Source organism: Macaca thibetana, chromosome 1, assembly GCF_024542745.1.
Source record: "Macaca thibetana thibetana isolate TM-01 chromosome 1, ASM2454274v1, whole genome shotgun sequence".
NCBI classification, from domain to species: Eukaryota; Metazoa; Chordata; class Mammalia; order Primates; family Cercopithecidae; genus Macaca; species Macaca thibetana.
In genome coordinates, this window is record NC_065578.1 from 162598263 (window position 1) to 162624495 (window position 26233).

The following is a 26233-nucleotide window of genomic DNA, read 5'->3' on the forward strand; positions in this document are numbered from 1 at the left end:
AACACAGCGAGACTCCGTCTCAAAAAACAAAAAACAAAAAACGGGAACTTTTACTGAAATGGAGTTACACTGTATGGCGGCAAGAACTTTCGAGTTCTAGTTATGCCACTGCTAATTGTCTGATCTTTCACAAGTTTAACTCTAAACCTCAGTTCCTCGTCTGTAAACTAGGGATAACATTAATATTTATTATTACAAGATTTTCAGGACTGAGTGTTTAAAAATTCATATAAGACATTTAGCATATTTCCTACTTGAACGCCTGGCGTAGGAAACACTAGAAAATTTAATTATTATGATTAACATGGGGGTAAATATCCATTTACAATGTGAAGACTTCGATGTAATGGCTTCTTTTAGATTAAAGATCGACAAGAGTGTCACTGTCGTGCTTTTCGTTTAACACCCACTTCAACGAGGTGCCCGCTGCGCCCGCGACCGCCGCCCCTTCCACCGGTCGGATTTAAAGCGGACCAAGCTCCACGATTTAGCAGAACCCGAGGAGCGGCGGGAGGGTCGCCTGGGAGATGAAGGTAGGGCGAGTCTAGCACTCAGGGACGGCAACGAGAGCCCAACCACCGGCACTTCCGGGGGGCGGGAGGAAACGAAGGCGCGGCACCCGACGCAACGCCCAGCAGCCAATCAGAAGGCGGGGCGCCCATTCAAATTGCGGCCTTCTGGGGAGCCGGCGCTGGAGGTGGTGAGTGGCGTGGGGACTGTCTTGAGGGGGTTCCCCAAGGTGTCGGACTCTGCGGAGGGGTGAAGTTTCGGCACTGGGGAGGGCGTGCGGACGCTTTCCGTGCAGGCGACCGCTGCGCTGCGTGCGGGTGGTCTTAGCTCCGTTCCCCCATTCAATTCCTCACAATTCCAGGTCGGCGGCAAAGGGGTCCCCGAACGAAGGGCGCACCACAGCGCCCTTCTCTCTGTCTTCGTCTTCGCCCTTCTCTTCGTCTCTGCTGGGACCGAGAAGGCGGACTTCATGGCCGCTGGGCCCGCGGGCTTCTCCCCGAGTCTCCCCGAGTCGGTTGGCATTAAGAGGTAATTCTTAGTCATAGCCCCTAGTAATGACTAGCAGAGAAAGAACACAACCACCGGATGTTTTGGTTTGGATTCCTTGTATTCCTTCCAGTGCTCTTTAAAATCTGATGGCGAAACTCCTCAATTTGTGCAAATCGCAAATGGTTTTTAGTTGCAAGAGAATTTACAGAATCTTTTATTTTTGCCCTTAAATTCATTTCATAACAGGAGAATTTTGTATTTTGAGTTGAAACGTTGATGGGAGATGCTTATAACCTGACGAATTTTTTTTTGTAACGACTGTTATTTATGTAAACATTTAAAAGCCTCATTTAAAAATTACCTTCCATTAATTTGTTCCTCGATAGCAATAATCTTTGCAACAGTTTGAACCAGTGTCATTTGACAGGTTAGAACCCGGCATGCAAATTTAAAGTCTTGTTTACATCCTTGTAAGGAGTTGGATACTAAATTGACTAAAAGCCAGGTCTCTTAGCTGTCACTGCTGTTCCCTTTCTTTAAAACGTTAATACCTGATAGATATTGTTGCTGTATATTTACATACACCTCTGTATAATTTGTGTTACTGCTAAAGGGCGGGTTGTCTGTTTATCTAATCTTGCATGGTTTTTCTCAACACAATTAATTTACAGTTCTTATTGTACTTACTGCCTGTGGTACTTGGGAATAATCTGCCTCCTGACACCAATCAATTTAATCTTCTCTGTAGGCATTCCTGTATTCAACATACATGGGCTGGGCGCGGTGGCACACACCTGTAATCCCAGCACTTTGGGAGGCCGAGGTGGGTGGATCACAAGGTCAAGAAATCGAGACCATCCTGGCCAACAAAAATTAGCTGGGCGTGGTGGTGGGCGCCTGTATAGTCCCAGCTCCTTGGGAGGCTGAGGCAGGAGAATTGCTTGAATACGAGAGGTGGAGGTTGCAGCAAGGCAAGGTCCCGCCACTGCACTCCAGCCTGGCGACAGAGCAAGACTCCGTCCAAATATATACATATATATTTTTATACAAATAAAATAAACCTTCTTATGGAACATTGGTGGAAAAAAAAATACTTTGTAGCAGGTATTTATAAAAATACTTTGCTCCACACTCTGATTTAGGTGCTAGGGTTTCCTTTAGTCCTTCCCACTCCCCAAGCTGGGAGTACTTGAAAATCTATGTTGACATGCACTTTTTACATCTCCTAAGTCACTTGACACATTTGGCCTGATATATGGCTTATCAGTATATTTATTCTAGAATAAAGAAATGGGAATTGTATTCTTGTCTTTGAAGTCTACACTATCTATCAGAGGGCCTGGCACTAGTGGAAAGTTAGTCAATATTTGTTGAGTAATGATGGTAAGTTCTCTGAGAGACTTGCCTGAAGTTGCTTGGAAGCAGTATCTGAGCTGCAGATTGTGATCTATTGTAATATATGCCTCTGGGAATTTACTTACACAATGGGATGTTCTCTATATATTTTTGAAGCTTGTTTGTAGTCTATGTAATCTAAATCTTTTTTTTTTTTCTTTCAGTTTAGCAGATATTTTCAGAAACGGATACATAAGAAATGGCTGGAAATCAAATGAATGTCCAAAGAAGAGCTTAGGGTCTTATTCATTTTTAAAATAACTGTCATTATTCTTTTTTAAAATAACTGCCAAAATGTCATTACACAGTACTCATAATAGAAATAACTGCGGCGATATTCTTGATATTCCTTCTTCCCAAAATAGTTCATCACTGAATGCCCTCACCCACAGTAGCCGACTTAAGCTGCATTTGAAGTCAGATATGTCAGAATGTGAAAATTATGATCCATTATTGAGATCTGCAGGTAAAGTCAGAGACATAAATAGCACTTACGTTATTTCTGCCAGTGAAAAAACAGCAGACATGCCCCTTACCCCTAATCCTGTAGGTAAATTGACACTTCAGAGAAGAACTACAAGGAACAAAGAATCATCTTTGCTTGGTAGGGATTTGGAAGACACAACTGAAAAAACAGCAGAAACACATCTTACATTACAACGTCGTGCTAAAACAGATTCTGAAGAAAAGTGGAAAACAGCTGAAACAGATTCTGTCAAAATGACACTGAATGTGGGAGGTGAAACAGAAAATAATGGTGTTTCTAAGGAAAGTAGAACAAATGTAAAGATTGTAAATAATGCTAAAAACTCTTTTGTTGCCTCTTGTGTACCTTTAGATAAAGATCCACAAGTCATTGAAATGATGGCCGATAAGAAATACAAAGAAATATTTTCTGCCCCCAGTAGAGCAAATGAAAATATTGCACTTAAGTACTCAAGTAATAGAGCACCCATTGCTTCCCTGAGTCAGACTGAAGTTGTTAGATCAGGACACTTGACAACAAAACCTACTCAGAGCAAGTTGGATATCAAAGTGTCAGGAACAGGAAACTTGCATCATAGAACTATTGGGAAGGAAATTGCAAAAACTTCAAATAAATTTGGGAGCTTAGAAAAAAGAACACCTACAAAATGTACAACAGAACACAAATTGACACCAAAGTGTGGTCTGCCTCAGCTTAAGAGCCCAGCTCCATCAATACTGAAGAATAGAATGTCTAACTTTCAAGTTAAACAAAGACCAAAAAGTTCCTTTCTTGCGAATAAACAGGAAAGGTCAGCAGAAAATACAATCCTTCCTGAAGAAGAAACTGTAGTTCAGAACACCTCTGCAGGAAAAGACCCCTTAAAAGTAGAGAATAGTCAAGTGACAGTGGCAGTACGCGTAAGGCCTTTCACTAAGAGGTATGTGACGCCTTTTAAAATCTAAAGCCAAGCAGTTACATGTAACGTACCTTTAATTCCTCTCTGCCTTTGGAAGGTCTGTATTTATGCATCTTCAAACCTGAAACTTGTTGGCAATATTTTTATATAGAGAGAACTTTTAGGTCTAGTTGTAGTGTGTTGATAATTTTTGATGACTGACTATAAAATTAAAAAATTGAATCACCATATTTTATATGTTGAAGTTTCTCTAGATATATTGTTTTTAAAAAGTCTGAATAAGTCACTTAGGTCTCTAATGAAATCTGCTTTCAGATCTGCAATATATGCTGGAATGTTATACCTATCCCTTAAAAAGAGCCATAACAGGCCAGGTGTGGTGGGTCACACCTGTAATCCCAGTGCTTTGGGAGGCCGAGGCAGACAGTACACTTGAGGCCAGGGGTTTGAGACCAGCCTGGCCAATATGGTGATACCCTGTCTCTACTAAAAATAGAAAAATTAGCCAGGTGTGGTGGTGCACACCTGTAATCCCAGCTACTTGGGAGGCTGAGGCAGGAGAATCACTTGAACCCGGGAGGCAGAGGCTGCACTGAGCTGAGATCAGGCCACTGCACTCCAGCCTGGGTAACAGAACGAGACTCTGTCTGTCTCAAAAAAACAAAAAAAAAAAACAAAAAGAAAACCATAACAAACTACTGGTTCCCTAAAGAGGTCCTTTCAAAACCCTTTCCAGAGTAGTGATTACCATCATCATCGTCTCCGATTACTATATAGTAGTTATAAATGCAGTGATGCATTAGATTTGATTTTGATGGCAAAAAATCTCTCTCTAAAAGTGGTTGTGGGTGGGAAAGACACAGATTAAAGATAAGGTTGGAAAAGATGGACATGAGAAAATGTGAATGTGACAAAATATAATTGTTTTAAAATATTTTGATGTAGTTGTTTAAAATATTTTAAGGGACAGTGAAAAACTTCACAGGATTAATAGTGTTTAACTTGAAGCTGTGTATCTAAGCAAGTTAGAAGAGGATATGGTGACCACTGCATTGGGGCAGGAACCTCCAATTTGAACCTAAGGGGTCAAGTAGTTAAAGGCAAGTTATACAGTACTGTAGAACCTTTTTTGTGCAAATGGGTTAGTATTAAGAGGGAGAACTGAGGGTGAGTTGGTTTGAGAGAATTAGAATGCCTAACAGAGCCTCAAGAACCATGATAGGAAGAGAAACAATAGAAAGAGCTGATAGGGACAAAACGCAAGATGGATGACTATACTGAACTTATTAAGGAACCAAATGCCTGATTCCAAACTCATCAGACAAGACTTGAAAGCAGGGCCAGGGTAGAGTACTTGTCAAATTGATGAGGCAGGTGTTTTTTCCAGAATAAATTCTGATTTAAAGCAGTCACAGAGTTGGGCGTGGAGGAGGGAGGGAGTGGATATCTGGAGCCAGACGACGAGTGATGATGTTTTTCTGTAGATCTAAAGTTAGTGAAAGATTTCCACTTAAGTCTCAAAGGGAAAAAGGGTATACATGAAGATTCATGATTTTAAGGGAGAGAATCTAGAGGAAGGAGGAGAGATCTTTAGTAGCCAAGAGAGACTTATGATTCAAACTTACAGTCAACTGAGTTTGTTAAAATTATATTTGTATTTTATGCTAGCTTTATTTAGATTGGTACCCCCCAACTTTGTATAATAAAGATGTTTCTAGATTTGAACGAAGAGTATAGGTAGATTATAGTAGGTGGGATGGGGAAAGGTGTAGTTCAAGAGAAAAAAAAAAAAGAGGAAAAAAATCTTGTAAAAGTAGGATAGGTTTTCTGGAGAAATCTGAAATTTTCCCTTTGGGGGCACTGAAGCCACAGGAAATATATTTTGGAAACCCACTAAAATTGTTTGCTTATCTGCATTTTCCACATAAAACTAAAGGATTATCTTGCCTTGGAAGATTGTTTAAATAGTTTTGAGGTATTTATTATGTTCTGTGAGAATAATACCCATGACAATTTTAGTTACTTGATTTTTTTCTTTGTGCTTCTTTCAAGAGAGAAGATTGAAAAAGCATCCCAGGTGGTCTTCATGAGTGGGAAAGAAATAACTGTGGAACATCCTGACATGAAACAAGTTTATAGTTTTATTTATGATGTTTCATTCTGGTCTTTTGATGAATGTCATCCTCACTATGCTAGCCAGACAACTGTCTATGAGAAGCTAGCAGCACCACTCCTAGAAAGAGCCTTTGAAGGCTTCAATACCTGTCTTTTTGCTTATGGTCAGACTGGCTCTGGAAAATCATATACGTAAGTTGTATTGGAATGCAATTATCCAAGTGTTTAAATATACTTTTGTGAGAAGTGGCATGGGGGTGATAGAAAGAATATAGTTTTGAAACCACACAGATCTTGGCCCAAATCTCATCCATTTTATATACTAGTTCTGCAAACTTGGGCAATTTACTAACCTCTGGGCTTCAGTTTACACATTTACCTTGATACAGTTCATCTTGTAATTATCACTGGCCCCATTTTACTATACTTTATATATTTTATGTAAACTGAGGCCCAGAGAGGTTATCTTATAAGTATTTTGGCGAGAATTAAAAGTAAGGCGTCTAAGCTAGATGTGGTGGCACACACCTGTAGTCTCAGCTACTTGGGAAGCTGAGGTAGGAGGATTGCTTAACCTCAGGAGTTCGAGTCCAGCCTGGGCAACTTAGTCGCCATCTCTTAAAAAGAAAGGAGTAGGGGGACATCTGATAAATGGTAGCTATGATAATGATACCTGTCCTAGAAGGAAATACTCAGCATTTTAACAGTAGCTAACATTTGAGTTCTTACTATATTCCAGGCGGTGTGCTAAAGACTTTGCTTATATTCTCTCACAGCAATTCTCTGAATTAGACAGTTTTATTATTCCCATTTTACAGTAGAGGAAATTTAAGTTTAGTGAGGTTAAGTATCTTGGAGTCACGATTTGGACTCAGGCAGATTTGACTCCAGAGTCCACATTCTTAATTATGAGATTCCATGAACTTGCTTCCTACTCCCTTCCCTGCCTATTTCCCCAAAAAGAATTAAAAAAAAATGGATTAGTTTTATTTCCTCCTTATTCATAATATATTTTTCAGGATGATGGGATTTAGTGAAGAACCAGGAATAATTCCAAGATTTTGTGAAGATCTTTTTTCTCAAGTAGCCAGAAAACAAACCCAAGAGGTATGTTCTTATAGTACCTGCAAGCTTCTTATCAGAGTAGAAAATAGTCAAATTAAGTTGAAATCAGTCATGACCACTAAGGAAATACTTAATGCAAGATCAGTTCTAATTTATAGATCACTATTCTTTGGAACAGTGGTATGGAGAGGGAGGGTGGAAATTCTAAATTCAGAATCAATTTCACCTGGTGGGCAGTGATAGCGCAGTTGTCTCTTCTGTCTTCTCTCGTTTTTGCTTTACTTTTGTGTATACGTAGAGGCTCACAAATGGTAGCTATGTGCTATTATACATGTCTTTGTAGTCAGATAGGTGCACAGACTTAATTAAGGACAGCAGGCATAAATTTTGGACAATGTGAATCAGAAAGAGTAGTGAATTTGGGATTTGAACCCAGAGTTGACTTCAGAAGCCACACTTTTTCCACTGTATTATACCTGAATAGGTTGTACTGGCTTCCTATTTCACTTATTCATTTATACATTCAGCTAGCTTTTACCGAGCATTCTGCTGTTGCTAGGCAGCTTGTTAGATCAATTTTTTTTTTTCCCTCAAATTTACTTGGTCATAAGAATTACTGGGGATTCTTGGCAGGGACATATATGTGCATGTGTATGTGTGTGTGCACACTTGCTAAAAATCTCTTCTGGGGGTTCTGAGTCAGTTGGTCTGGTGTAGAGTTTGGGATTTTACAATTTTCATGCTTTTCCTCCAGTATTTTTTATGATAAGGGAAATTGGGAAAATTGTGCTCGATTAGGGGTCTGGAGTTAAAAGACCCAGTTCCTGTATTCAAAGGAGTGTAGTGGGAGAAATAAGTCAGTTAACAGCCAAGTACAATCAATTAAATGCTAAGCAAACTAAAGTAGATGCTCTAATAGAACATGTAAGTGAGAACATACAAGGTTGGAGGGAGACATTCTCTTAGAAGAAGGAGCAGCTGAGCTTATTTTTGAAGGCTACATAGCATTGTTAGCTTGGTGAAGAAGGGGAGAAGGACATTCCAGGAAGAGGGAGCAGCATGTACCATGCATGTACTATGCTTTGCTTTCAAAGCAAAAAAGTAGGGAGCCTTTGGGAATCTATAAATTGTTTACTTTGCTTTGAGCATGGAATTTGAGGGTGGAGAGTGAAAAGAGAAGAAACTAGAGGGTGGGTGTGGTGGCTCACTCCTATAATCCCAGTACTTTGGGAGGCCGAAGCGGGCAGATCACCTGAGGTCAGGAGTTCGAGACCAGTCTGGCCAACATGGTGAAATCTGTCTCTACTAAAAATACAAAAATTAGCCAGGTGTGGTGGCACATGCCTGTAATCCCAGCTACTTGGGAGGCTGAGGCAGGAGAATTGCTTGAACCCGGGAGATGGAGGTTGTAGTGAGCCAAGATTGCGCCACTGCACTTCAGCCTGGGCTACAGAGCGTGACTCCGTCTCAAAAAAAAAAGAATAAACTAGACAGGCAAGCAGAACTTGACTCATGAAGGACTATCTTAGTAAGTATAACTGGTAAGACTTGCTGATTATTGGAAATGGAGGATGAGGGAGAGAGAATTCAATGTTGGACAACCAGATTAGGTATCGATGTCATTTTTTGAGATCACAAGAGGAAAAGTAGATTTGAGTAATGATGAGTTCTGTCTGCTCTGTAGATATACTGCCTGTCCTCTGTCTTCTTCTACCCTCAACCTCTCATTCCCAGTAATTAAACTGAAAATAAGAGGAATATGGGGATCAATAGAAACCTGGTGGTCTTGAGACTATGAGAGGAAATATGATTCAAGTCCAAGTTTAGTGGGCATAAGGGAGTGAGAAAGCTGTGGGCCTGTAGGGTAGAGTCCTCTATTGGCTGTTCACATTTTAGAAGGATAGTAATTTGAAGGTAAAGCCAGGGAGAGAGAGATAAGTGAAGCTGAAGCAAAGTTGAGGCAAAGGTCTTTGGAATTATTTCAAAGGATGGGAGGCTCGGATTTTTGCATGGAATGACTATGTCATTGGATGGCATAGTGTAATGAATGCTTAAGAGCATGGTCAGCCAGGCATGGTGGCTCACGCTTGTAATCCCAGCACTTTGGGGGACCGAGGCAGGCAGATCACTTGAGGTCGGGAGTTTGAGACCAGCCTGGCCAACACGGTGAAACCCTGTCTCTACTAAAAATACAAAAATTAGCTGGGTGTGGTGGCGGTCGCCTGTAATCTTAGCTATTCGGGAGGCTGAGGCAGGAGAATCGCTTGAACCCTGGAGGCAGAGATTGCAGTGAGCTGAGATCATGCCACTGTACTCCAGTCTGGGTGACAGAGCGAGATTCTGTCTCAAAAAAAAAAAAAAAGAAAAAAAAAAGAGCTTGGACTTTGGAGATACATTATTTGAATTTGAATCTAAGCTTTATCACTGCAGTAGAAATGTGATCTTGAACAATTTACTTAATGTCTCTGTGTTTCGGAACAGAAAATAGAGATGATATTGACAATATCATTCTCATAGATTTGTTGTGAGGATTAAATGAGTTGATCTATACAAAAGGGTTGGAAGAGTGCCTGGTACATAGTGAACCCCACTAAATGTGGTTACGTCAGGATGGTAGAAGATAATAGTATGTGGATGGGGGTAAGAGAAGGTGACGTACAAGCACGATGCCAGGAGCCTCAAAGGAAAAGAAAAAAGTGGGTCCTCTCCAATGTGGCCCCAACTACCTTTTCTAATTTGTTCCCTACACCACATTTTCATTTCTAAGTCTTCCTGGAGCTTCTGTAACATAAAATACTACTTTACATAATAAAAGCATTATTATATATTTATTGAATTCTGACAGCCCCCATCCCTGTTCATAGCATTTGGCAATTACCTTATAATTACTTGGTGTTCCCATCTACCTGGTCTCTTTGTCTGGAAGTGTTTTGTTTCTCTCTCATGACACCAACTATATTCTGTCATTTATTACTCATGTACTATATTGCATATCCAATTAGATTCTGAGTTCTTTCAGGATAAAAACTATGTCCAGTTCATCTCATATTTTCCCACAGCTCCTAGAAGAATGCTTTGTACCTCATAGGGCACAATAAATATTTGGTGAATTGAACTTAAATCTCTTTGACACTCCCTTGAAGCTTCCAATTCTGTTAGATGCTTGCTGACTCACTTCTGGGTCAGTGGATGAAATTTACTCTCTGATAAGGAAACCATGCCCTGTCAGAAGAACTGTTTGGAAGCAAAGTTTTCCCTTTTTGGCCTCTACACTGTATCTTTCTGAGTCAAAAGGAGGAGAAGCTCAGCCCACTTAGTCTAATGATTGCTTTCTGCCCCAATCAGGAAGAATTAATTTAAGGTTCCATCTTACCAGATAAAATGTCAACCTACAGGGTGTCTTTCCTATTTTGAGCACATGCGGTGCACAGATGCTGCTGTCCTTACCCAAGAATGCCCTACCCCTCTTTCTGGTTTAGTCTACTCTGTCTCTCATGCCTCACATTCTATTTCCTCCTTCCCTGTTCTCTCTGTCCATCTAAATTTTCCCTTTTCTGATTAGTCATTTTATTTATAGTCATCTCATTTTGTTGCTTAATTAATTTTCTATTGCTATGTTTTGTCTGTTGGAAGGTATGTTATATGTCTCTGAGATCTTAGCCTCATGGGCAAGAACCTTGTCTTACACTTCTTTATGTCTTTCTGACAATAACCTAAAGCCATACACACAGTAGGTAGGTACTTAAGAAATGCTTATTGGATTTAATTGAACCTTATGTAGAAGTTAAGAAGAAATGCAAGGACTTTTGTTGTTGTTCATATTAAAAATTTTTTTATTGAGATAAAATTCATATAACATCAAATTAACCACTTCAAAGTATACAATTCAGTGGTATTCACTACATTTATAATGTTGTACAACTATTACCTCTAGTCCTAAAAAATTTTCATTGCCCTCAAAGGGGACCCTCTACCCATTAAGCAGTCACAATCCATTCCCCCTTCTCCCCAATCCCTGGCAACTACTAATTTGCTTTTGTTCTATGAATTTACCTGTTCTGTGGAAATTTCATATTAATGGAATCATGCAGTATGTGATATTTTGTGTTTGGCTTCTTTCACTTAGCATAATGTATTGAGGTTCATCTGCATTGTAGCATATACAGTACTTCATTCCTTTTAATGACTGAATAATATTTCATTGTATGGATATGCCAGTTTTGTTTATCTGTTTATCAGTTGATGGACATTTAGGTTGTTTATACCTTTTGGCTATTGTGAATAGTCCTGCTGTGAACACTGGTGCATGTTTTTGTTTGAATACCTGTTCTCAATTGTTTTGGAATGTATAGGAGTGGAATTTCCAAATTTCTATGGTGATTCTTTTTTTTTTTTTTTTTGAGATGGAGTCTCGCTCTGTCGCTTAGGTTGGAGTGCAGTGGCACGATCTCAGCTCACTGTAACCTCCACCTCTCGGGTTCAAGTGATTCTCCTGCCTCAGTCTCCCAAGTAGCTGGAATTACAAGCACCGGCACCACGCCCGGCTAATTTTTGTATTTTTAGTAGAGACAGGGTTTCACCATGTTGGCCAGGCGGGTCTCGAACTCCTGACCTCAAATGATCCTCCCACCTCGGCCTCCCAAAGTGCTGGGATTACAGGTGTGAGCCACTGTGCCCGGCCTGGTAATTCTATTTTTAACCTTTCAAGGAACTGTCAGCTATTTTCCAAGTGGCTGTACCATTTTACATCCACTAGCGATGGAGGAGGGTTCCAGTTTCTCCACATCTTCACCCACACTTGTTGGTTTCCACTTCTTCTTCTTCGTATTATTGCCATCCTAGTGGGTGTGAAGTGGTTTTTCACTGTGATTTTGATTTGCATTTCCCTACTGAGAAATGATGTTGATCATCTTTTCATGTGCTTGTTTGCCATTTGTACATTCTTCTTCGGAGAAATGTCTATTCAAGTCCTTTGTGTATTTTAAAATTGGGCTGTTACGTTGTTGAGTTGTAAGATATTTTTATATATTTATATATTTTGGATGCTAGATCCTAATCACAGATATTATTTGCAAAACATTAAAATAAATTATATGCTGTGTTTCTATTTCTACTAGGTTAGCTATCACATTGAAATGAGCTTCTTTGAAGTCTATAATGAAAAAATTCATGATCTTCTGGTTTGTAAAGATGAAAATGGGCAGAGAAAGCAACCAGTAAGATTAAAACAATTTATTATTTGTTTTGAATTTCTGTTCTTATAAATGCATCTAATTATTTGCGTTCTCTGGATGATATAGCTTAAAGTTTTACTAGAAATATATGACAGCAAATGTTTGGATCTATAGTCCAATTAGATTATTTAGAAAATAAGTGGAACATTGGCTGGGCGCAGTGGCTCACTCCTGTAATCCCAGCACTTTAGGAGGCTGAGGGGAGCGGATTGCCTGAGCTCAGGAGTTCAAGACCAGCCTGGGCAATACGGTGAAACCCTGTCTCTACTAAAATACAAAAAATTAGCCAGACATGGCGGCTTGCGCCCATAGTCCCAGCTACTCGGGAGGCTCTGGCAAGAGAATTGCTTGAACCTAGGAGGCGGAGGTTGCAGTGAGCTAAGATCGAGCCTCTGTACTCCAGCCTGGGCGACAGAGTGAGAGTTTGTCTCCAAAAAATAAAAAATGAAAAAAAGAAAATAAGCAGAACATTATCATTAGTAGAAATTAAATTAGTTGTTAGATTTAACCTCTTTATTTTAATAAAGAATTGTGTAAAACTAAAGATAAAATAGTTGTTCAAAGATTTAGTTGGACCATGTAAGTTGAACACCAGATCCCTAATAGTCTATAAGCCAAAACGTAGTAAAACTTTTTAAAATTATATTTTATTATAGAATATGTATTTCAATGGGTTACTTTGCAAATTCATACCTTGTAGATAATCTGTGAATAGAAAGTTTCACAATTATATCATTTTTTTAAAAAACTGCTATTTGAATTTAAAATTTTTAATTTTGCAATGGACCTTGGAGCACAGTAAACAAAAATCTAAATAAGTCAACCAGGCGCGGTGGCTCACGCCTGTAATCCCAGCACTTTGGGAGGCTGAGGTGGGCAGATTGCAAGGTGAAGAGATCGAGACCATCCTGGCCAACATGGTGAAATCCCATCTCTACTAAAAATACAAAAATTAGCTGGGCGTGGTGGCACATGCCTGTAGTCCCAGCTCCTCAGGAGGCTGAGTCAGGAGAATCACTTGACTGGGAGGCGGAGGTTTCAGTGAGCCGAGATTGCATCACTGCACTCCAGCCTGGCGACAGAGCGAGAGTCTCTCAAGAAAAAAAAAAGTCAGCTGCCTTCTTCACTTGCCCATGGTCGTGCCGTTTACTATTGGCAACATCAAGAAACTTAAACAAAACTTGATGTTTGCTTCTATGATTTCTGTATGTTTAAAGCTTCTGCTCACAAAGTTGAAAATGTATAATGTAACAATAAAGAAAAATTTTAATGTCTGAAATTTAACAAATATGTTTTAGAGAGCATTTAAAAGTATATAAATCATAGCTACTACAAGATTTAAAATTCGAATGTCTTACTGAAAAACTAGGAAGATAAGCTGGGTGCGGTGCCTCACGCCTGTAATCCCAGCATTTTGGGAGGCTGAGGTGGGCGGATCACTTGAGGTCAGGAGTTCCTGACCAGCCTGGCCAACACGGTGAAACTCCTGTCTACTAAAAATACAAAAGTTAGCCGGTGTGGTGGCACTGTCTTATAATCCCAGCTACTCAGGCAGCTGAGATAAGAGAATCGCTTGAACCCCAGAGGCAGAGGTTGCAGTGAGCCAAGATTGTGCCACTGCACTCCAGCCCGGACAACAGAGCAAGACTCCATCTCAAAAACAAACAAACAAACAAACAAACAAACAGGTAAGACATCTGATGCTAAAATATATTGTTCTAATTATTGTCTATTAGACAATTCTAATACCAGTTTTTAAGAATAAAAAAACTAGTAAGACATTTGATGCTATGTTATTGCATATTGTACTACTATAAACAGTTTTTTATATTGAAGCTGTTTCCTAATGCCTCACAGATTTGTTTTTGTGAGAGCTTTTTGTGTGTGTGTGTGTGTGTGTGTGTGTGTGTGTGTTTTCCTGGATAAAGACAAATCTCTTACCTTAAACTCAAGATATAGAAAAAGCCGATCATTTAAAATTATATGAAATATTTGTCATACTCCTAATGATGCATGTATTTGCTTCTACTAGCTGAGAGTGAGGGAACATCCTGTTTATGGACCATATGTTGAAGCACTGTCAATGTAAGTGTTTGGCTCAGCAAGGGCAAAGAGTATAAAACAAATGAATAGAGTGAATGTTACTCTCCCATAATCTTTATTGTATTCTCATTGGCCTTCCTAACTTTGAAACCCTGGGTAACTATTTCGCCTTCTACCCTTGATATTGTCCAATTGAGTTTTCCCTCTCTTTTCATAGCGTGTTAGTTACTTGTTTATATACTTGCTTGTATCTTTCACAGTACCTGTAAAGTGTCTGCCATGGAGTATTCATTATACTGAGTATGAAGTAAATATTTGCTTTTTCTCCCTTTTACCCCTTCCGTTCATCATTAATTAAATCTTCCCTCTCAACCTGCTTTTTATACCTATGACTCTAAGCTAAACAGGAAAGGAGGTAGTAAGAAGAGTTAAGAGTTTGATACATGCCAGGAGTCCTTTACTTTCTTTTCCAACCCTCCAAATGCTTTCTTAAAGGAAAAGAAAAGTGATTAAGTATTAACTCAGCTGCATTTAATACATCTGGGATTGTATTGGGACCCATATACACCCACATATAAATATACCTATGCATATACATATGTGTTAAAGTATATCTTTTGGCATTGTGATTTAGACTTCAGTATTAAGATGCTAAGGTGCTTCATTGTGTTAAGAAGAATCATACTTTTTGTTAAAATTAAAGCATTATTTTATTTCCTGTCCTTTAAGAATGGGGAAAATAAAAGATTCTGGGAGAATCAGTAAAATAATATTCATGAATTAGTCCATTGTGACCTTCAGAGAGTAAATATGTAATTGAAATGTTATTATTGTTTTATGAGAACAAGAGTATAATCATCAGTACAATTGATTTTGTCTTTTCACTTCTTAAAAATAGGAATGTTGTCAGTTCTTACACTGATATCCAGGTAAGATTGATTGCATTTTGTCTTCTTTTCACTAGATAGAAAGAACATAATCCTAAATATTTTCTCTTAATTGCTGTTTTACAAATAAAATGTTAGTTTCTTTAATTTGTCACAAACTGATTTTGTTTGTTAAGTTTTAATCAAAATAATTGCTCTTCTATATTAAAAATATTAACCTTCCTATAAGCTTAGAGTTATGGAAACAGTCTTTTAAAGTTATTATGTCTTGCCTCAGATTTCTATGACAGAAAAAAAGGCAATGGGAATATAAATTATTAAAAGATATGTACTCATTTCATTTTATAATTACAAATGTGAATATGTTATCTCTCTTAATTTTTATACCAATGAATTACAGTCTGCTGATCTGATCTTCCTTCCTTTTTCCTTACAAGAGTTGGCTAGAATTGGGAAATAAACAAAGAGCTACCGCTGCTACTGGGATGAATGATAAAAGCTCCCGATCTCATTCAGTTTTCACCCTGGTGATGACCCAGACCAAGGTATTTTTTTTCCACAGGCAAAATAGTAAATACATTTAAGTAATTCATGTTTTTCTTACTGTCTTCTTTAAATCAAAAGGTAAAAGTACAGTCATATAAATATATAAATTCAATTTGATTATAGGAAATATACCTTAGTTTCAATGACTTTTGGTCAATGACCAAATGACTTATGGCAGTATACTATTTACCAAATTTTTAAATCAATAATAGATGCTTATTATACCATTGATATGATCATATCAATATATGATAGTATGTTTTAAAATAATGTATAGTAATTATGCAGAGTATTTAGAAAAACATCAGAAAGTAAAAGATTTTTTGAAATTTAGCCCTAGGTTCCATGACTCAGATAGTCCCCTCTAAACATTTTGGTATATAATCTTTCAGTTTTTTTTACCATCACAGTTAAATTCACTTAAAATCACACTGTTAAAATCTGTAACAATTTTATATTAAAATTTTTATAAAATAATTTTTAATAGCTACATAATATTCCATTAATTATTACAGTTTCTCAAGTTTTTCTCTACTGTTGGACATTTATATTATTTTTAAATGTTTTGCTATTATGCTGGGATAAGCAACATCTTTGTGCATTAAACTTTTTCTTTATTTATTGTTATTTCTTTAATATAACTGAGTGGTTATGGATTGTAATCTCTTTAAAGTAATTTGTTTTATTTTGGCATAATCTATCCACTGCTCAATATATTCTTTTCAGTAGACCGTGTGAATATTTTTGTGTTATAAATTATCACAGATTCACAAAGGGATGATTTTAGGCCAGGTGCGGTAGCTCATGCCTGTAATTCCAGCACTTTGAGAGGCCAAGGCAGGAGGATCACTTGAGCTCAGGAGTTTGAGACCGGCCTGAGCAACATAGTGAGACCTTGTCTGTACCAAAAATAAAAAAAAGTAGCAGGTGTAGCAGCATGTGCCTCTAGTCCCAGCTACTCCGGGGCCGAAGTGGGAGAACTGCTTGAACGCAGGAGATCAAGGCTGCAGTGAGCCATGATCACGCCACTGCACTCCAGCCTGGGCGACAGAGTGACCCTGTCTGAAAAAACAAGAAGGGACAATTTAAAAAATAAAAGAGTGATGTGTAATATTTTACAACTTTCCCTTTAAAAAGCGTATATTGTTTGCGAAGTCATAGAACTTAAATTATTTTAATTTAATATCATTTTGCTGTAGACAGAATTTGTGGAAGGGGAAGAACATGATCACAGAATAACAAGTCGAATTAACTTAATAGATCTGGCAGGCAGTGAGCGCTGCTCTACGGCTCACACTAGTGGAGATCGACTAAAGGTAAATGGAATGGTTTTCTCTTTTGGATGAAATTTATTCCTGAGGTCATTATTTTAAGGAGAATACAAACTGAATATACTTAACCTCCCCCCAGATACATCTTTATCCGCAGTTTATAGACTGCAGTGCTGTGGCTGAAAAAGAGATATGTACTTTTTGGTTATGATTAACTTTTAAAGAAAATATGAAATAATGGCTGGGCGCGGTGGCTCACGCCTGTAATCCCAGCACTTTGGGAGGCCGAGGCGGGCGGATCACAAGGTCAGGAGCCGAGACCACGGTGAAACCCCGTCTCTACTAAAAATACAAAAAATTAGCCGGGCGAGGTGGCGGGCGCCTGTGGTCCCAGCTACTCGGGAGTCTGAGGCAGGGGAATGGCGGGAACCTGGGAGGCGGAGCTTGCAGTGAGCCGAGATCGCGCCACTGCACTCCAGCCAGGGGGGGACAGCGAGATTACGTCTCAAAAAAAGAAAATATGTTTGAGTCATAAGAAAGTTGGTAGTTTATAGAAAAAAGTATTTATAGACAGGCGTTGTGGCATGTGTCTGTAGTCCCAGCTACTTGAGAAGCTCAAGTGGGAGGATCGCTTGAACCTGGATGGTCGAGGCTACGGTGAGCCATGTTTGTGCCACTGCACTCCAGCCTGGGCAACAGAGTGAGACTGTCTCAAAAAAAAAAAGAAAAGAAAAAAGTGTTTACTCAGTAATTATATGAGGGGAGAAATATATTTTGTGAAATAAATTTCTTGCTAAGAAGTATTTTAAGTTAAAATTTTTTTTTCTTGCATGCAGGAAGGTGTGAGTATTAATAAGTCCTTGCTAACTTTGGGAAAAGTTATATCTGCACTCTCTGAACAAGCAAACCAAAAGAGAGTTTTTATTCCTTATCGTGAATCTGTTCTTACATGGCAAGTATCTTTTGACGTATAAAGAATTGTATAAAATATAGCGAATACTATGGGGAAAAGGATGATAGACTGACTTCATTAACTTTGCGATGGAGAAAGGTGGTAAGCATTATGAATTCTAGAACCAAACTACCTGGATTTGAATCTCAGCTCAGCATCTTATAAGCTCTGTGACGTTGGGTAAATTACTTAATATTCTAGCCTGTTTCCTCATCTGTAAAATAGGAATAAAATCAGTAAGTGAGGGGTAAGTGAAGATTATTAGTTTTAGGGGTGAGGATTATTAGTTATAATTCTTAATACATAATATGTACTATATGAGTGTAAATAACTGTTCTTGTACTTAACTATTATTTGTGCCTGATGTTTGAACATATATGGTACTATCAAACATATTGGTAGTTGTATAAAGAGAAATTGAATTATTTTGTTTGCTTACTACACAGTGACTAATATATGGGTGCTCAATAAATGTTTTCATTAGTGAATGTATATTTAATTTTCAATATGTTACATTCAGATTACATCTGTATGGATTTCATATTCAGTTCTGATAGGCATTTACGATAAGGACTGCATCTTTACTTGAGGGTAATGTGTTTTTATAATTGGTTTATTATAATGTGGTTGCCACCTTGAAACCTGTAAGGGAAAATCTGATTTTTTTCATGTCTTATGGAAGTTAAAAATAGTGGTATTCATTTTGCACTGATACATGTTTTAAGTCTCATACTGTTTTTCTCTAAAATAAAGATTTTGCTTATAGTACAATATAGAATTTTTGTTTCAATGTTCATTCATCATTTTCTACATTTATTGAGCACCTGCTTCAAAAGGTTGTGGTGGCACTGGGAATACAAAGATGACTAAGACACATAGCGCCTTCCCTATGGTAGCTCACAGTCACAAATACTTGATGATTAACCACATTTTAAAATCTCTGCACAGATTGTTGCCTCCTCAAACAATATAAAAAGTGTAAGAGAGAAAAAGTGTTTATGAGATCTAGAAATAGTTACAAATACCAGAAAAAGTTTTAAATGGTATTTGAATACAGTATAATAATACTGTATTATATACCCTATTAGTTTGTTTTGTACTTTTTAGATAATTACTGTTATTAAGTTGTTGTAGAAGCAAAGTCTTATTATGACTTTTTTTTCTTGCAGGCTGTTAAAAGAAAGTCTGGGTGGAAATTCAAAAACTGCAATGATTGCTACGATTAGTCCTGCTGCCAGCAACATAGAAGAAACATTAAGCACACTTAGATATGCTAACCAAGCCCGTTTAATAGTCAACATTGCCAAAGTAAATGAAGATATGAATGCCAAGTTAATTAGAGGTGAATATTTTCTCGGAATTTAAAAATTATTTTGCCACAATTTAGTCTCAGGTATTATTAGTTGCAGTCTTAAAATATGCAATTTATGAACATCAGAGGTATTTTCCTATAACTATTTTAATAGATTCTAGTCATCAGCCTATAGTGATGGAGGATGATAGGTAGAAGGACAGATAATAAATAAGAAGAAAGACAATTAGAAAAAGAACATAGAAAACAGAGTCTGGGTAAGGGGGAAATAGTAAGCGTTAAACAATAAATTTACACACTGAGTCATAGATGTGTGCAGCAAAAAACCAATAAAACTATTTACTGTTTTTCTTTTATGACCTCTCTTCCATTGACATTTTATGTACTAGCTCTGCTCATGCTTAGTTCATTGACCCAAAGACAATCTGAGCTTGAGTTTCTAGTATAGGTTGATCTTCATTTATGCTAAATACTGCTTTCTGTTTATCTCTAGGTAATCATCAATTTAGGATAGACTTTAATGCCTGCAAGAAATCTTGATTAGTACAGTTTTATCTTTGTTGATGTAGAACTATCATTTTTTCATGCCCCTTTGTCCTCTCGCCCTTTTTAGCAGAAGGTGATAGACACTTCAGATATATGAGCCAGAGAAGAATCTGTTTTCTCTATCCTGGTCCATCCTTGCCCTTTTGGATCCCTTGTGTTTCACAAGTGGGACTGTTTTCATTAAAAACTAGTATTCTGGGCCGGGCGCAGTGGCTCACACCTATAGTCCCAGCACTTTGGGAGGCCGAGGCAGGTGGACCATTTAAGGTCAGGAGTTCGAGACCATGCTGGCCAACATGGGGAAACCCTGTCTCTACTAAAAATACAAAAATTAGCCAGACACGGTGGTGGGCGCCTGTAATCCTGGCTACTCGGGAAGCTGAGGCAGGAGAATTGCTTGAGCCCGGGAGGCAGAGGTTGCAATGAGCCGAGATTGTACCACTGCACTCTAGCCTGGGCGACAGTGAGACTCTGTTTAAATAAATAAATAAATATTCTGAATTCCAGCTTGAAAAATCTTTGATTTTGGCTGTTCTGCCTAGTGAATAGCTATTCTTTTATTTCTTTACTTTTTAAATAAACTTATTTTCACTTTAACAATTCCCCTTTTGCCTCTTGAAAGTGTCCCACTTTGGTCAATACATTATACAGCTTTCCTACTTATGAACAGGGAAAGTTCATTAATATGGGAGCATATTTCAGGTTAAGACTAAGTAAAGATTTATAGGTTATAAAAGTAAAGTAAAGCTGATTTCTCCAATATTCTATTTTATTTAGTAATACTGTATTTAAAACTTCAAATGAAATAGAAGATTGGAGGATTATGCTTACTGTGGAAATTATGTATTAGATGTTATTATTCATGCATCTTTGTATAAATCTTCAGAATTGAAGGCAGAAATTGCAAAGCTAAAAGCTGCTCAGCGAAACAATCGGAATATTGACCCTGAACAATACAGGCTCTGTCGGCAAGAAATAACATCCTTAAGAATGAAACTGCATCAACAGGAGAGAGACATGGCAGAAATGCAAAGGTAAAATATAGTCAGTACTCTAAATGCTAAGTGTGTTGCTCTGGAATCATAGGAATTGCAGGGACCTCAAGAGGATACTGAGTGTTTTTCCCTACCTTCCTTATGAATAGAGCAGCCCACTCCCAGATTATCGTATTTTAAATATTACTAGGTAGTTCCTTAATTTTCACTGACTGTCTCTTGACTCTCAATCTTATATATCTGGATGTTTTTAACTCTTATTATTTTCTTTGTCTTTGGAAAGAGTGTGGAAAGAAAAGTTTGAACAAGCTGAAAAAAGAAAACTTCAAGAAACAAAAGAGTTACAGGTATTATTTCAACTTTCTAAACTGATTTGAAAATAAATATGCCAAGAAATAAATATCGCCAATATGCCAATGCATGTAAATTTAATGTTTCAAATACTTACTGTATACTGACTCCGTACAAAGCAATACCACAAGGAAAATTAATATAAAGAAATGTTAAGATCAAGACTGATTGCTTAGAGCCAGTCCATAAGCTAGTTGGAAAGTTAAAATATGAATAAACCATCTTGTTATATTTACTTTGGTTCTACAAATATATATTAAATGTCTATGCTGTGCCAGGAACAGGGGAAGCCAAGGTTATTAAATACAGTTTCATCCCTCAGAGAGCTTGTGATCCAGAGAGAGATTTACAAAACATAAATAGAAGACTGAAATGCAATGTGATTTCATTAGATTGAGCCATAAGCAATTGCCATTTTTGTAGGTAAAGAATGGTTGAACACTGGCAGTTTCATATGGTTGAATCTAATGTAATGAAAAGTATTTCAAGTGATTGGAGGAGGGGAGTACTATAAGAATTCAGGAGAAGGAGGGAAAATTCCGTGGTGTGGCCAATCCAACCTCATAGAAGAGGTGGCATTTGAGATGGGCTTTGAAGTTTGCGTAAGATTTTAATAGGAAGAGAAAAGGAAGAGAGCATTCTCGGAAGAGAAAATTCTGAAAGTAAAGGTAGAAAAGTTTGAGGTGTCTTTAGAAAGGGTATGTAGATCAGTTTTATTGGAAGCAGTTTATATGAGATCATAAGGAGATACAATTGGAAAGATATGCTATGATTAGTTTATGTAGGACTTGATTTCCAGGCCAAGGAAATTAAGTTTTATCCTATAGGAAGTGAGAAGCTGTTGAAAGTGACCAGGGATTTACATTTTGAGAGTATCCTTTCAAGAGAATTAACTGGCATAGGATATAAGATGGATTGAAAACAGAAGCTATTGATGGTGATCAGGAGGCTGCTTCCATAGTTTTGGTGTGAGTTGACAGGGGCCTAAGGTGACGGCAATGAAGATACAACAAAAGAAACTGATCTATTCTAAAGACCGTCAGTCAGTATGAATAGATTCAATTTGGTGATGGTAGATTGATATATGAGTAGACTGAGGATGGTGAAGGACAAAGAAGGTAGGGAGATAACAAAGGAGAGATTCTAAGGAAGGAGGAGAGAGTCTAAAAAACCTTTAGGGCCAGGCACAGTGGCTCACGCCTGTAATCCCAGCACTTTGGGAGGCCGAGGCAGGTGGATCACCTGAGATCAGGAGTTCGAGACCAGCCTGGTCAACATGGCGAAACCCTATCTCTGCTAAAAATACAAAAATTAGCCGGGTGTGGCAGTAGGTGCCTGTAATTCCACCTACATGGGATACTGAGGCAGGAGAATTGCTTGAACCCAGGAGCCAGAGGTTGCAATGAGCCGAGATCATGCCACTGCACTCCAGCCTGGGTGACAGAGCGAGACTCCGTCTCAAACAAGTAATTTAGTGAGACTTCATATAGAATTGTTCTAATGTTTAATATAGACCATTTGTTTTAGGTGAATTTAACAATTTCATACTGTGATTAAAATTAATTTCTTTTTCTGACTTCTACCAGAAAGCAGGAATTACATTTCAAATGGACAATCATTTACCAAACCTTGTTAATCTGAATGAAGATCCACAACTATCAGAGATGCTGCTATATATGATAAAAGAAGGAACAACTACAGTTGGAAAGTATAAACCAAACTCAAGCCATGATATTCAGTTATCTGGTGTGCTGATTGCTGATGATCATTGGTATGTTAATCCTTTAAAAAAAAAGAAAAGGCACCTGTTCTATATCTTGATAACATGTGGTTTCCTTCATATGGCATATTCATTGATACTTATTGTTCAGTATAATTCTTCAAACCCGTTGTTTAGTCAGGAAAAACATACATTCTGAGTGTGTTGTAAGAATGATAGGTCAGTTACTGTCAATATAAAGTACAGTGTAAAGCTCTGTTTTTGTTTTGGCATACTTGATCTGTTGATTGAAGAATTATAATGATGCACATGAAAATAAACTATCTATCTTACATAACAGAATTTTTGGTTGGATTGACCAATTTAAAAATGTTATTTTATGTGAATTTTGTTCATATGAATGGAATGATACTTGTATATATTGTTGGAATGATAGTATATGTAAACTTTTTTGACTCTACATTGTGTTTCCAAGATTTATATATATTGGTTCTGTTTTATTTTCACTGCTATGAAGCATTCCATTGTATGACTTTATCTCTTATAAAGTTTAGACAGTGCTTTTAAATTGTATGTCTAAGAGTAGAGATACTAGGTTGTAGAATATGTGCATGTTCAACTTTAGTAGATAATTTCAAATTATTTTCCAAAATGGATTTTTACTCTCATTGGCCTTGAGAATACCTGTTACTCCACATCCTTGCCAATATTTAGTACTGTCAGACTTTAATTTATGCCAATCTGATGAACATAAAATAGTATATCATTATGGATTCATTTTACATTTCTTTGATTAATAATAAGGTTGAACATTTTTTCATGTGTTGATTGGCCATTTTTGTTTACTATTGTGACTTGCCTTTTCATATCTTTTGCCAATTTTTCAACTGATTTGTTTATTTCTTAATAATTTGTAGGAGTTGCCAATCCTTCATGAGCTTTTTGGTATAAATATCTTTTTTTCTAATGTGTAACATCTTTTTACTCTCTTTGGTGCCTTTTGATTGATTGAAGTTCTTAATTTTATTGTAGTACCTGGCATCAGTCTTTTCCTTTATGGTTGTCAGTTTTTATGTCTTAAAGAAAGAATGTTCTGGCTGGGTGTGGTGGCTCATGCCTGTAATCCTAGCACAGGCATGTGGGCGGATCGTCTCAGGGCTTTGAGACCAGCCTGGGCAACATGGTGAAACCCCATCTTTACTAAAAATACAAAAAGTTTTCCGGGCATGGTGGTGCCCGCCTGTAGTCCCAGCTACTTGGGAGGCTGAGGCACAAGAATCGCTTGAACCCAGGAGGTGGAAGTTGCAGTGTGCTGAGATCATGCCACTGCACTCCAGCCTGAGTGACAGAGCAAGACTCTGTCTCAAAAAAAAAAAAAAAAAAAAAAAAAAAAAAAAACAGAGAAAGAATGTTCTGGCCAAGTGCAGTGGCTCACGCCTATAATCCCAACACTTTGGGAGGCAAAGGCGGGTGGATCACTTGAGACCAGGAGTTCAAGATCAGCCTGGTCAACATGGTGAAACCTCGTCTCTACTGAAAATACAAAAATTAGCCTGGCATGGTGGTGGGCACCTGTCGTCTCAGCTACCTGGGAAGCTAAAGCATGAGAATCACTTGAACCTGGGAGGTGGAAGCTACAGTAAACCAAGATCACCCCGCTGTACACCAGCCTAGGTGACAGAGTGAGACTCTATCTCTATCTCAAAAAAAAAAAAAAAAAAAAAAAAAGAAAGGGGTCTCTATGACCTCTACATTGAGAAAATTTCTCCTAAATTTTCTTCTGGATGTTTTGAAGTTTTGCTTTCACATTTAAGTTATTGAATGTCTGGAATTTTTTATTTGGTGTGAATTAGGGGTCTAAATTCATTTATTTTCCACATGAATAGCCATTTCTCCCAGTAACATATATTAAATAGTTTATTGCTTCTTTTGGGATCTGTAGTGCTCGTACAAAAAATTCCTAAAAATATGGGAATCTATTTCTTCCTACTAATACCCTATAGTCTTAATTACTTGAGCTTTGGAATGAATCTTTATTTATTTATTTTTTGATTCAGAGTTTTGCTCTTTCTCCCAGGCTGGAGTGCAGTGGCACCATCTCAGCTCATTGCAACCTCCACTTCCTGGGGTCAAGCAATTCTCCTGCCTCCACCTCCCCAGTAGCTGGGATTGCAGGTGTCCACTATTATGCCTGGCTAAGTTTTGTATTTTCAGTAGAGATGGGGTTTCACCATGTTGGCCAGGCTGGTCTCGAACTCCCACCTCAGCTGATCTGCCTGCCTCGACCTCTCAAAGTGCTGGGATTACAGGTGTGAGCTACCACACCCAGCCTGTAATGAATCTTTATATCTTAATGATTCATGGAGCCTCACTGGTGACACAGCCTCACTGTGTCACCCAGGCTGAAGTGCAGTGGTGTGATCTTGGCTCACTGTAACCTCTGCCTCCTGGGTTCAAGTGATTCTTGTGCTTCAGCCTCCCAAGTAGCTGGGATTACAGGTGCATGCCACCATGCCCAGCTAATTTTTGTATTTTTAGTAGAGACAATTTCGTCATGTTGGCCAGCCTGCTCTTGAACTCCTGACCTCAGGTGATCTACCCGCTTTGGCCTCACAAAGTACTGGGATTACAGACGTGAGCCACTGCACCTGGCTATGAATCTTTATATTTGGTCGGGCATATCCTCTTGTTCTTTAGGTTCTTTTGCTCTTTAATTAATTAATTATTTTCTTTAACAAATAAATACAGAATTATTAACATCTGTGGCAAAGATACAGAAAATGCTCCCAAAGAGTTAAGAGTCTAGTAAGGAACTTGGAAGCCTCCTGCTTGCCTCTAACTCTCTACTTCCATTTTTAGTACCTTCCTCAGTTTATCTCATTCACTAGACCATGAACTTTATGAGAGCTGGTTTCAGGTCTGTCTTCACTGCTGACACATACCTGGCTCTTGGAGGTTTAATGAATGGCTGAGGCTGGTCATGTGAAAGAGAAAAAAATAACTTCAGTATCTATTAATGCATATTAAGTGTTATGAGTGCTGTATACTTACTGCTTAAAAGTGAAGAGAAGGAAGAATTGACTTCTAACTTAAACCCTAAAGAACAGCTTCTTAGAGGACTGTAAGTTGGCCCTTCAAGAATGGTTGCAAGAAGGGAGAGCATGCCCTATCTGGAAGGAATGACTCAAAGAAAGGAGGAAAGCTGACATTAAGGCAAATTCAGAGTATTCATATGGTTGACTGAGTGTGAAATGGGGTTCTTATGGGAAAATAGTGGCAGATGAGGGAGGTTGGTGGTTGAAGCCAGATTGTGGGGAGTCCAGAATGGTAGGCCATGGAATTTTGAGAGCAGAGTAGATATAATTAGGAGAGGAAAGGGGTCAGAACAAGTACACATTGTGTAAACCTTCACCTGGA

At 38.1% G+C, this 26233-nt stretch overlaps 1 protein-coding gene across 3 annotated transcripts in view; it reads left to right on the top strand.

The window, feature by feature from the left end:
- Window positions 1–674: 674 nt before the first annotated feature.
- The window catches only part of KIF14 (kinesin family member 14), a 70659-nt gene continuing 45100 nt past the window's right edge, over window positions 675–26233 (top strand). Inside the window, exons 1-15 of one of the 3 annotated variants that reach the window (XM_050782193.1) lie at window positions 767–1038; window positions 1748–1822; window positions 2559–3800; window positions 5832–6086; window positions 6914–7001; window positions 12077–12175; window positions 14226–14278; window positions 15135–15165; window positions 15561–15668; window positions 16869–16985; window positions 17777–17892; window positions 19062–19234; window positions 20637–20784; window positions 21029–21092; window positions 22683–22867. In XM_050782193.1, the coding sequence (XP_050638150.1) occupies window positions 2689–3800; window positions 5832–6086; window positions 6914–7001; window positions 12077–12175; window positions 14226–14278; window positions 15135–15165; window positions 15561–15668; window positions 16869–16985; window positions 17777–17892; window positions 19062–19234; window positions 20637–20784; window positions 21029–21092; window positions 22683–22867 (2549 nt within the window). In that variant the 5' untranslated portion in view covers window positions 767–1038; window positions 1748–1822; window positions 2559–2688. Of the gene's footprint in view, window positions 701–766; window positions 1039–1747; window positions 1823–2558; window positions 3801–5831; window positions 6087–6913; window positions 7002–12076; window positions 12176–14225; window positions 14279–15134; window positions 15166–15560; window positions 15669–16868; window positions 16986–17776; window positions 17893–19061; window positions 19235–20636; window positions 20785–21028; window positions 21093–22682; window positions 22868–26233 lie in introns of those variants that run through there. The other 2 variants (XM_050782215.1, XM_050782204.1) reach the window with 2 other exon arrangements.